The sequence below is a fragment of the Acanthisitta chloris genome, unplaced genomic scaffold, assembly GCF_000695815.1.
Source record: "Acanthisitta chloris isolate BGI_N310 unplaced genomic scaffold, ASM69581v1 scaffold11634, whole genome shotgun sequence".
Lineage (NCBI taxonomy): Eukaryota > Metazoa > Chordata > Aves > Passeriformes > Acanthisittidae > Acanthisitta > Acanthisitta chloris.
In genome coordinates this window covers 3,708-15,925 of record NW_008668827.1, presented here as the reverse complement: position 1 = coordinate 15,925, position 12,218 = coordinate 3,708, and the positions used below count along the sequence as shown (strand labels likewise).

Genomic DNA, 12,218 nt, shown 5'->3' with positions numbered 1-12,218 from the left:
TTGATCCCTGCCTCTGGAGATCTGACAGTGCCCATGGAGGCATCCCAGAACTCCTGGCCCTGACTCTTGCAAGTGTTGGACTGTACCTCTCCCAGAGGTACTACAAGCTGGAGAAAACCACATGTACCTTGTCCGTAATCAGGCCCAGAGCCCTTCTGTAGCAGTTCCTGACCTCAGCACATTTCTGCGATCTCGTTTTTGTAATTTGTGGGTTGCTTTAAATATCCCTATCACAGAGGCAATATTTGTAGTTGAGGCTCTGACATTAGCGTTTGCTATTTCTTTGCTTGCTATCACTATTTGATCAAGAAAGAGTTCAGAGTTCAAGCACAGCTCTCTGGCGAGTTTCATTTAACAAAGAAAAAATTCATATGAATATGAATCTTCATCAGTCTCTGGGGTCCTGCTGACCCACATAGAAGCATCTCAGGTGTGCCAGCCATTCCTGCCTTGTGGCTGCACCGTGAAACTCACCTCAGAGCCACTCTCAAAGCCTCTTTTAAAGAAAATGTCTCGTGCATGAATAGGTATGGATGGGCAGGTGAGACTACATGTCTGCAAACCTCTCCCTCACCCAGTGCTGTCCTGTCCTGGTTGTACCTGCCCTGGTAACCTGTGGTGCAGCCATGGCCATGCTGCTTCATCACAGGGGATGCATGGACAGAAGTGCAGACTGCAGATGTGCATTGCAGGAGCCACAGGCTTATTTCCTGTTTCCACGTGTTGGGTTTCTGGCATTTAGCTCTGCTGGCTCCCCCCAAGTGAAGATGGGCTTGTGTGTTTCCTCAGTGAAGACTGATGTACATTAATGACAGTAAAAAATAGGTGTGCTGCTCATGCTTACCAGCCTATGGAAAAGAGTGTGTGCAGAGATGGTATGTACAGGTTTCTTGGTAATACTTCTTGGGTTATTTCCTGCTTTCCTTGCTAGCTCAGGTTTTCCAATCTGCCATGCTCCATCAATGCCTCATGTCATGTAAGGAATGAATCTCCATTCTCCTTTCATCATGCCTTTAGGCTGAAAGGGCAAAATGGCCTTGTGAGCTTGCAGCTCACCAAGTAAAAAAGATTTTAGTTCACCTTCCAACTGCAAGTTCTTGGGTTTTTTTTAAATTTGATTTTTCTTTTTCCCCCTTTTTTGTACTTGTGGTATCTGTTCAGTTTTACAAGGTGTTTTTTGTCTGCAGTAATCCAAAAAAACTCTGTCTTTATACAAAAAAGGGAAGTGAACTCTCTGGCTAGCCAAGGGTGTTGTAAGCATTTATTAGCCAATGCTAGAAATTAGCCTCTAATCTCATCTAAAAATTCCATTATATGTGAAATTTGAGAGGGTTGCTCTTAAAAGGAGGCTGCTGATTGATGACAACGCAGATTGTGTGTGTGCTGTCATCTTTATCTTGGCTGTGATTCCTTTTTTTTTTTTTTTTTAGCTAGTGAGGATGTGAGGGACAGAAGAAACCTAATGGGACTTCATATACTGCGTGATGTATGGGGCACTTGCAGTCAGAAATATTGAACTCATAAATGTACTCATTTGCCCTGGAGTCACTGAGAGAGACTAAATACAGGACACTGCAATGTCACAGTCATGCAGAGTCACTTCTGTAACAACAGCTACAGTAGAAAGGCTGCATTTTTCCTGGATTTTACTGCAAATCTGTAGATGAGCTCTGTGAGGCAGTTATCACTGGCCAGAGGAGAAGGTGAACTTTTGCTGGATTAGCCTGTATGCAGACCCCTTTTGCATATTGGTGTTCTTCTGAGATTCTGAACATTTTGGGGTGCTATTTTGAAGCAACCCTGCACATTCTGTCTGCTCTGTCTCATGTCTCCACTACAGCACTGCAACCCTAAGCTCTACCAGCTTGCCCTTCAAGCATGAAGGTGAAATGAAGTTGAATGTGCGCATCCAAGGCAGATGGTTAGCCCCAGTCTTGCAGTGGTATTTGAGAGAGATTTTCTTCATGTTATTTCAGCAGCACAGAAGGAAATGAAAGTGTTTCTTGCTGTAAATACTTTTTTCTCTCCCCCTTCCTCTGCACTGCTGTGAATGTCTGAAGACTCACTTCACTGCTTTTCTCAGAAAAGTCTATTTCAGTCTCATCTTAGATCAATTTAGGCCAGTCCTATGCACATATGATAAAGACAGGATGTTGCAGTGATAGCCTTGAACAAACTTGTAAGTTTGAGACACTGGAAGCAGGAGACGAGATGGGATTTTCATTGATAAGAGGTAAGAGGGGCCAAACCGGTGGCTGAAATGTGGAATCTATCAAGCATATCCAAATTGTTTGAAAAATAGTGCAGACCACAACACAAGGGGTTTACCCATTTCTCAGAAACGTGCGTGTACACATGATTCCACCATGTGGAGCTTCCTTAATGGGCTGTGTCTATATCTGTGTCCAGTGAAACAACACAAAGGTATAAGGTTCCCAGCTGCATCCCGAACTGCTGTTGTAGTTACTCTCCAGCACATCTGCTGAGAGCATCTAAAAAGATCCAGGTGTTGGCTCCAATGCTATGCTGGTTTACTTCCCTCTGTGAGCAAGATAGTTTCTGCCGTGTTGCTTTTGTAAGTCACCTCAGCACTCAGTGCAACACCCCAATGTGCTTTAAGCCATCTCAAAAAGTGAGAACAAAGTCTCTGTCCCTATGTGGCCCTGTAGATAACTGGTTCACAGTGAGTCTTCAGGATTTTCAGTCTTGTCTCTGGGGTGGCTTTTGGATGCATTCAGTTTAGTTTTGCAGTGCTGCTTGACTTTTCATAACCTTTATTCTTTGCCTGGAGTGGCTGTATGGAGCCCTTTCCTGCATAGCAGGTACCATTTGCTCACTAGAGGAGCCTGACAGAGTTCAGGCTGGCAACATAGCCTTTGGGAACAGAGGGAGAGCCTGGTTTCACACCTCCTTCCTGCTGGTGAGACTCTCCAGGAATGATCATTGCTAGTATTTCAAAAAATCAGCTGGTCTGCATGTACAGTGCTTTATCTGTCTGGACTGATTTCTCTTCCCTGGGTGAGGATGCTGTGCTTTGATAAGCTAGAAAAGGGTGAAAGAAATAGCTGTTTCGCCTTTGCTTGTCTTGGCATTAGCATCTTCATAAATGGGGTGAGCTGACCAGGAGGTATTTTTATCCCCGCACCTCTCAGCCCTATTCTTACATGCGCAGCTATCTCCAAGCCGCGGGACTTTGCAGAGCACATTGTGGCTTGCGTTGGTTCAGCCTGAGTTCAGTCACCCAAAACCTTGCAGGTCTATTTTGAAACATCTTTCAATCTGTCCACTATGGAGTTTCTTTTCTTTTTTTTTTTTTTATTCTTGCTTCTGACATCACTTCCCGAACACTATATTCACCGAGCTCTGTAGCCAGATCGTCTTCTCAGCATATGATGCAAGGAGCTCTTTAAAATGGATTTCAGCTCTTCTTTTACTCTGCAGTGCTTTCTGGTGATAATAACTGTTACTCATGGTAAGTGGGATTTTTCTTTATGGAGTTGGCACAGATTTGCCTAGATGAGCAGACATCTGAATTTTGCTCCAGGATCTTTTAAGGACTCTACCAGATTTGGGGAGACATCAAATAGTGTAACTGCTAATGCATGAAAGGGACAGTCAGATCAAAGTAAGATAGATTATTTTTTTAGTAAAAGAATGATAACTAACAGTATTGTACTTTCTGAATGTACTGCATCTGTAAAAGCATTTCAGCGGAGAATGTAAGGTCCTTGTATGCAGAGTGCTGGCTGGAGGGCAATGTGGTCCTGCTCCTAGTTCTTGGTGTGACCTTGGGTTAGTCCCTGAGCTGCTGTCACCTTGCCATTTACCCATCTTCTGATTTTTAAGTTGCATACAGGAGCTTAATAATGTGCAAGGCTACTCCAAGACTTGCTCAAGTTAAAACCGCGACCTTACTCTTGGGGTAAAAGCAGTTGTGCAGGCAGCTGTTGTTTCTGCTACGCTCTACAAGATCCATGGCATTAGTGCCCTGAGGATCTTTGGAAAGTCTCTGCACAGCTCTGGTGAGGGCTGGTAGCTGGTCATGTTAAATTTGGGGAGAGAAAAGACTTGTTCAGCCTTTTGTTTCCCCATTCACATGGTGTGCACACCACTCCTGTGTTAGAGGTGGGGGGAAGTTGACTCTTGTAGAAGGCTTCCCACTCCTCTGATTTTCAATCACTGGTGATCCAACCTTTCCTTAGGGTTGGGTCTGTCCCTCTTACATCTCACCTCAGCATTTGCCTTTCTGGGAGGCAGCCGAGAGGGGATGGATGGACATGGCAGGCTTGCTGCCTGTGCTCTGTGCTTCTCCTTTCAGGCTCTAACACCTGGACCGGCGTGCTCAGTGGTAGCTCAGCAGTCTTTTCTGTGGGAATCCAGAGCCTGCAGAATGTCTCTGAAATGAGGAGGAAAGACATAACATGCTTGACAGAAGTCTTAAATGATACTTTGGTTGCCAAGTTCAGCACTTCTGCTGGTGAATGTCTGAACTTGAAGAATGACTCCCTAGTGCTGAGGGCTGTGGATAAACAGGACGAAGGAAAATATGAATTTGTTTTTTACAACAGCACCAGAACTTTTACACCAGAAGTATTTGGTAAGTGGCCTTCTTAGCAACAAATAACTTCTGAACTTGTGAGCCTGACTGGAAGCTGGTGCCTTGAAATTCTTCCTAAGAGACTGCTTGAGTTGTCAGGAGTTACAGGTGCCTCTGGAAACAGCTTTGTAAGCTTCTGGTGCCTCAGAGAGCATTACAGAGGAAGCTTCTGGCTGGCAGGTGCTTTGAATGTTTCCACCATCCTCTCAGATCAGGGGTGGTTTTTCTTTTTTCTTTTTCTTTTTCTTTTTCTTTTTCTTTTTCTTTTTCTTTTTCTTTTTCTTTTTCTTTTTCTTTTTCTTTTTCTTTTTCTTTTTCTTTTTCTTTTTCTTTTTCTTTTTCTTTTTCTTTTTCTTTTTCTTTTTCTTTTTCTTTTTCTTTTTCTTTTTCTTTTTCTTTTTCTTTTTCTTTTTCTTTTTCTTTTTCTTTTTCTTTTTCTTTTTCTTTTTCTTTTTCTTTTTCTTTTTCTTTTTCTTTTTCTTTTTCTTTTTCTTTTTCTTTTTCTTTTTCTTTTTCTTTTTCTTTTTTCTTTTCTTTTTCTTTTTCTTTTTCTTTTTCTTTTTCTTTTTCTTTTTCTTTTTCTTTTTCTTTTTCTTTTTCTTTTTCTTTTTTCTTTTTCTTTCCCTTTTCCTTTTTCTTTTGTTTGTGTTGGTTTGGGTTTTTGTTTGTTTGGTTTTGTTTGTTTGTTTTACAATGACAGTAAAGAAAATGAAGAGCTGCCAGATTTTTGTGGCATCCCCAAAATAGGGACCATGACTCACTAGTGGGGTTGGGGTGGGCACGGTTAAGCATTTCAGGGTGGAGTGCAGGCACTGAAGAGTCTGGTTATTTATTTCTGTGCTCCCTTGATACCAGAAGATGTGGTGGTAGTGAGATTGCTGGTAAGAGAAGCTTCTGTCCAGCTTGTATTTACTGCTGAGTCTGCTCCTAACCTCTCTCTTTCCTTCCCATTCCCATTGCCCCATTCTGTGTGACCAGAGCCAACCATTGGTATCCAGTGCTTCCCTAATGGGACTGGAGAGTTGTTCTGCAATGCAACCAGCAATAAGAGCGTGAGCTTTCACTGGCTGCTGAATGGCACCGCGCTGAGTGTCCCTGAGTCTTGCGTTAAGGATGGTGGGAGGAAGGTTCTCCTGGAAAAAACGGTGCCTGGGCAATTTGTATGTGTTGTTTCCTATGGACACAGTGTCACGAAGACCAGGCCCGAAACGGTGCCTGGGCAATTTGTATGTGTGGTTTCCTATGGACACAGTGTCACAAAGACCAGGCCCATCGCGCTGTCTTGCAGCTATGGTAAGTAATGGCATCTTCAGAAAATCTTCCTCTTGGTCTTTTTCAGCAGCAGAGTTGCTGGTGTCCTCAAAATACTGAACTCTTCTGTCCTCTGGCAGCTGCCTTCCAGACTTACCACAGCGTCCCTTTAGAAAGTGACCTCTTGATTTCCTTCTCACTCCTGTGTCTTGAACTGACATAGCCTATAACCACAGATGGGAAAGTCTGTTCAGGAGGTACTTTTACCAAACTCTGCAGCAAAGATGAATCTCTGTTTTCCTGATTCCCAGTGATGTAGACCCCCCTGTGCACCAATCCTCTATGCTAGTTTAAAAACACAAGCTGCTTCCTACTCTCAGTGATGTAGACCCCCCTGTGCACCAACCCTCTATGCTAGTTTAGAAACACAAGCTGCTTCCTACTCTGACATTTGTCCATAACCCAGACAGGCTTCCAGGTTCTGTGCATCCCTGTAAAAACACCCCTGCTAGTTCAGCCTTGTTGCTGCTGAACTCAGCTGAGGTGTTTTGCCTCATCTCTTTTCTTCTTATCTAGGCCAGAAGCACAAAGATTTACCAGTCTATACAAATATCTCTCCATCAGACCCATGCCATCAGAAGTGGGTAAAGACACAAGTCATTTACTTGTGGAATATAGGCTTTTTTACTTTCCATGTCCCTACTCAGATATATTGCTGGGACTTTATCCATGTGCAAACTATTCATAAATGCTGAGTATTCTGCTTGATTGAGGCCATAGTTTAATGAGACAGAAAATCTGGATCTTTGGGTATAATTTCATTTGCACCTCCAGTAGCAAGGTTTTTCTGCTCTCTGACAGCAAAGATGGTTATCAAAGCTACATCAGAACTACATGCATAATTTAACCATAAGCTTTTCAACTAATTTAGCTATAATTAATTTAATCACCTTTGCTGCTAGAGAAATTGTACTGTGTAATAGCACCTAGCATTTTAGAAAGTGTCTGAGACACTCCAGCTCCACGGCAGATTCTTGTTTTTTGTGGTTGGCATACAGTTGGTGTGAAAGCAAACTTGCTGACCTAAACCCTGTATCCAGTGTGCTAGCATTTGGCAGAAGTGCCATGGACTGTTCATGTCTGGTCACACTGGCACTGCTGGCCAGCCTCTGAAAGCCTGGCATTTGTGGTTGTGGAGCAGTGATCTTAATTTTGTCCAGTTAAATTGGTTGGAGGCTCTTCAACATAGCCAGACCCAAGTTGGCTGAGGGACTGGGAAACGAGGATGTGAACATCCATGAGCTGTTCACTCAGGCCCTGTGGTAAATCACTCAAGTGCTGACAGTTACCATCATTGATTCTGGGTGGCTGCCCAGTTCCCTGGGTGCAATATTGGTTCTTTGTTTCCTCTCAAAAAGTCCACAAGGGAATTTAGTGATAGCTCTGTTGGGATGGACATGCACATGAACACGTATTTCGAAGGGTCTGAAAGAAAGTGGCAGCAATTCTACTTTTTAGTCAATAAATGCAACCACTTTTGTAAAAAGTGAACTAAAGCAATCTGAATACTAGTAAAATGAATTGAAGAGAGGAACACGTTCATTTAAATTAAGTAATGACAAAGTCATTATTTGTGTGGGTTATTATTTGCTCCAGGCAAAGAGCTGATTATTCTTTTTCCACTGTAGGTAGAAGATGTATGTAAAAGCACTATTTGGGCAACCTGTTGGCTGGTGAAATTAATTTTGAATAATTGTTACTGTAAAACAATTTGGCAGAAATGCTATAAACTTTCCAGGCACCAAAAGGCTCTGAACACACAGGATATAAAGCAGAGGATTCAGACATTAACAAGTCTACATATATAAAAGACTTTTATTGATTCATTACTTGTTTATTGCTGATTTTTAACACAATATTTTATCTCAAAAAGACCTTTTTGATGAATGGAAAATTTTTAGGAAAAAACATCAGAAAAAAATTCCAACTTATATTTGTGTCTTTAACAATATTCTCTAAGTTTTCATCAAAAAGGAAATAAAATTCTTAGGGAAATTATTTCTGATTTACTGAAAGTTTAATTTTGAATATAGCTTTTTTTAACTTGGTAACTGTTCCTAAAGAGGCTGGTACAAGCTCTCTGAAAATACCATGAGTATGTGTGATTTCACACACAGGAGCTGCTGTGTGCAGTTGTTTTTACTGTCCTGGTGACAGGGTGTAGTATGTCCTGGAACATTTGAAATCCTTCCCAGCCTCTGGAGATAAGGAGCAATTTGTGCTTGTGAGGGCTTGAAAATGAGCTCCAAATGAGCCCGTTGGTTGCTGCAGTGCAGGGCTGTGCTGGTGTGTGTGCAGCTGAAAAGCAGCTGAATTACTCAGAATGAGGGTTTCCTCAGGAGTTTTAAGGAACTGATATCATAGTGATAGTGGAGTTGTATGGGTTTTTTCCATATGGGAAGAAGAATTTTCCTACTGGCTGACCCAGTTTGGAGCAAATTTTCTCTGTGAAGGAGCAGGTCTGGATAGTTTCTCTGTTCTGCAAGTCTATGATGCCCTCTACCAGCTTCCCTGCTCAGCGGCAGCTTCCCTTCAGCTCTGACCTGTCGAAACAACCCTGAGCAAGGGACGCTGAGCTGGGTAATAATTACTGCTGACTTGTGTGTGGCCTTCTGCTCAGCCATCTGCAGCCTTCGCCTCCTGCTAGGTGTCTCGCATGATCTCAGCTGGGCAGGGGAACAGAGAGAAATCCTTCCCCAAGCAGCAGTGAAGTTGGTTTCCTACAGCCCTGGCTTGGGTGGCTGCAGTCCTTGGTGTCTAAGGAAGTCCAGGCTCTGATCAGACTTGCTCTGAGGTTGGTGTAGTTGTTACATGGCTGTCCTAAATGGATTCTCTGGGGCTTTGAGGGTGGACTCTGCAGCTTCTGTTTCAGCAGGAGATGCTTCTTTAGATCTCCCTCCTGGTCTCAGCTGCCTGTTTTCATAACACTTGTTGAAATGTGGCATCTTTCAAGCCACCACTTCCCCTGTTATTATGTGAAGTTTTAATCAGATTTATTTTAGATGTTATTGGTCAAAGCAGGCAGAAACAAATGCACACAGCTTAGTCACTCAAGCCTCTTCTCTTAATGAAAAATTCCATACAATGATTAAACAATGGCAGTGCCACACTTCACTGTATCAGCTTCCCTGTTCCAAACCAAAGCAACAGTGATGTCTATGTGCTCTAATCTGGATGCAGGGTTTCTCCCACTGGGAGAAAGAAGCTTCTCCACACTGGTGCCTAATATTGCTGTGTCCTTCTTGCAGGAGACCTGCTGCAGTACCCATGGTTCATTTACATCCTGGCGGGGTGTGCAGGGGGTGCAATTATCCTGGTGGTGTTTGTGTCCTCAGTCATATGTTGCTGCTTAAAGAGGAAACACAAGTTCATCCCGGTACCTTCAGGTGAGTGGAGAATGCTGTGACCCCCTTGGGATGAGTCTCAGAGAGGACTGTGTGCAGGCTGGGGTTGACATGGCCTCAGAATAAACTCATCGCAGCTGAGTGGCTTCTTGTTCTCCAGCCAGCCCTCCTTTGACCTAGTGGATCAGAAAGCTGCTTGATGATAGGCGACTATTATGGCCAGTGGGATTTTGAATAAAAACTTATTTTTACTTTTTTTTCACTGCACACTTTGCACCACGTGCTCCTGGCCAGAAAAAACCCGCAGCAAAACCTTTTTTCTGGGCAGAAAAATTGAACCTTATTCAGGTCTGATCCTGAAATGACCTGAAGGTTTCTGATGGCAGTCCTCTGTCAGCACCAGTCCCTGAGTGCAATCTGCTCATGCCCTGTGAGGCCACCTCAAGCTGTGATCCTGCCAGCATGACCAACCTGGTCTCTGACAGGTCAGCAATGGCCCTCTGTACTCAGCATCTGTCTGCTCTGGGAATGGAGCCAGTGCCATGTGAGGAGGAGATGCAAACACATGTTGTTGGTCTGGCCTTGCAATGGACCTACTGAGGCTGGGGAAATGTGGGGGGGGCTCTTCCCTTGAAGTCTCCACTTTTGGTTTTACAGAGGAGGAGAAGGATGATGGACTAACAATGTCAGTGGTCTCCAGTGAAGGTGTGAAGAGCCCCCCCAATGGAGACCATGTCGAGGCTCAAGCTGCCCAGACTGCCTGCACTCCAAAGCCTGGTGAGTTCAGCGATTTGTTTGAAGTCAGACAGATACTTTGCTTAGGAGGATAAAGGACACAAAGTATGTGCGTGGCTGATGGGGGTGGAGGTGACTGTAGAGAGGTGCCTGGGACATGCTAGCAGAGGGAAGGTGCTGTATCTTGTTCAGATGACAGAAGGTGCAGCAAGTCCCTTATCAGCCCTGCACTCCAAAGCCTGGTGAGTTCAGCGATTTGTTTGAAGTCAGACAGATACTTTGCTTAGGAGGATAAAGGACACAAAGTATGTGCGTGGCTGATGGGGGTGGAGGTGACTGTAGAGAGGTGCCTGGGACATGCTAGCAGAGGGAAGGTGCTGTATCTTGTTCAGATGACAGAAGGTGCAGCAAGTCCCTTATCAGCACTCGTGCTTCTTGTTCAGATGACAGAAGGTGCAGCAGGTCACTTATCAGAACCTTACTCGTGCTCAGCCTCTGCACAGGCGTAACTCTCACCCTCACCCAGCCCTGAGATGTAGCAGGAGCCATGCCATAAACATCCCACAGAGGGTACTGCCAGCAGACCATCTGTTCCAGTATCTCCTGTGCTAAAATACCTCAAAACCAGCAACCCCCCAAAACTTAGCAGTTCTCCTGCAATTTTATCATCCTCCCTCCCCTTCACATTAGTAACGTTTTATAAAATCAGTTTTGGTTTTGTGAGCAGTTATCTTCAGGACAGCATGTAGCAATATGCTGAGCTGTAAACACAGCTAAATCCCATCAAAGCCAGAGGCTTGTGTATTTCCTTAAATTGAGGCTAAAGTGGGAATACAGTCACACTTTAAATTCTTCAAAGAAACTGAGCATAAACCCCCCCAGCTTTAGTACAGTATGGTCAGTGATAAAATACAGGCAGTGATAAAACCCCTTCAGAAATCTCCTGTTCTGTAGCTGCTTGATATTAATACTCCACTTTTTGCATTATGTTTCCCTCAGTTTTGTTTGACAAACGTGAATGCTGACAATACCTTCCCTAGTAATGCACCATCATCAGCTGAAGTAGGTTTAGCAGAGACATCATGAACTGGAGCAACATCACATAGGTCATGGCCTGGTCTTAGCACTGCTGTCTCCACTCCTGATGTGTTTCCCTGTACCACGCATAGCCTCCTGCAGCTCAGCTATGCTATATGTCTAACCTTGGATCCTGCTTTGCTCTGCTTTCAAAATATTAAATGCTACTCGTGAGCAAAGAGCAAGCAAGAAAACCAAAATGTCTTTCAGGTCATTCTTTAATATTAATATACTTCAAGTGTAGAACTTCTAATACAAAATTTACCCACTGTCAGTTTGACTAAAAAAGTAGCTCATAGTTAAATTTTTTACAATTAAGTAAAAAGCAGGGATGCCTGTGGAAACTAGGAGAGAACATAGTAAATGTGTGCTGTTAGCCAGCTTTAATTCCTCAGATGTAAGTGAATAGATTTGGCTTTAGTATTTGTGTACTAAATGTTTGGAACTATAAGTACTATAAGTACTTTGGTACTAAGTGGCCAGAGAGCACCAGCACCAAAGTGTCTAAAGCCACAATGGATAGCTCGGTAAATGAGCAGTTACAAAGAGAACTGAAAGTTGGTTTGCAGATGCCTGGGGCAAGGGGACTGAGTGGGTCAGGCAGCCTGCAGCATTAGGGACCAGAGGGAGGATTTCCATGAGGGTAAGCCATGGTGAGGGCATTTATAAACCATTTCTCCCTTTTCCAGATGCTGCCCAGGCTGGTCAAGGTGTTGAGCCCCAGCCACTGCCTCAAGAAAACTTACCAGGGCCAATGGAACCTGCGGAAATGCCAGACCCTGAGGTCATAGTTGATGTGGAAAGCCAGGAAGATGCCTCAGACTGTTTTCCAGATCCAACTGATGACTGATCTGTCAGGCTTGCTCTTCCACCCTGTCCTGAAGTCTATGCCATTTGTCCTTTGCATCCCATAGTCTCATTGTGTGTAAGAATCAGTCTGGAATATTTTTAGCAGGGAAAAGATGTGAGGTGTCAAACCTTCTAACCTCATTTAAAAAGAAAAACAGAAAATATAAGGAAAAGCACACACGTGGCTTCGAGGCCACACTGCCATGGGCTGCCAGGTTCACTAATGAACAAAACTGGGCAGCTGTTTGATGCTTTGCCTGTTAACAGGACTGCAGCAAAACTGCAGAGCCCCATGGGACAGCCTG

The 12,218-nt window shown here is 43.8% G+C and overlaps 1 protein-coding gene across 1 annotated transcript; it reads left to right on the top strand.

Moving 5' to 3' along the window:
* Nucleotides 1–3,411: 3,411 nt before the first annotated feature.
* On the top strand, nucleotides 3,412–11,914 carry LOC103800708. Its single transcript, XM_009073091.1, has 7 exons — nucleotides 3,412–3,472; nucleotides 4,319–4,597; nucleotides 5,576–5,798; nucleotides 5,865–5,890; nucleotides 9,157–9,294; nucleotides 9,910–10,029; nucleotides 11,754–11,914. Exons 1-7 carry the CDS (start codon nucleotides 3,412–3,414, stop codon nucleotides 11,912–11,914), a joined length of 1,008 nt encoding a protein of 335 aa, XP_009071339.1.
* Nucleotides 11,915–12,218: the final 304 nt, after the last annotated feature.

What these genes read in the sequence shown, in the direction of transcription:
- LOC103800708 (XM_009073091.1), top strand. Translation starts at nt 3,412, where the DNA reads ATGGATTTCAGCTCTTCTTTTACTCTGCAGTGCTTTCTGGTGATAATA. An exon ending in TTTTACACCAGAAGTATTTG is followed by an intron (nt 4,598 to 5,575) that starts GTAAGTGGCCTT and finishes CTGTGTGACCAG; the next exon opens with AGCCAACCATTGGTATCCAG. An exon ending in TGCCTGCACTCCAAAGCCTG is followed by an intron (nt 10,030 to 11,753) that starts GTGAGTTCAGCG and finishes TCCCTTTTCCAG; the next exon opens with ATGCTGCCCAGGCTGGTCAA.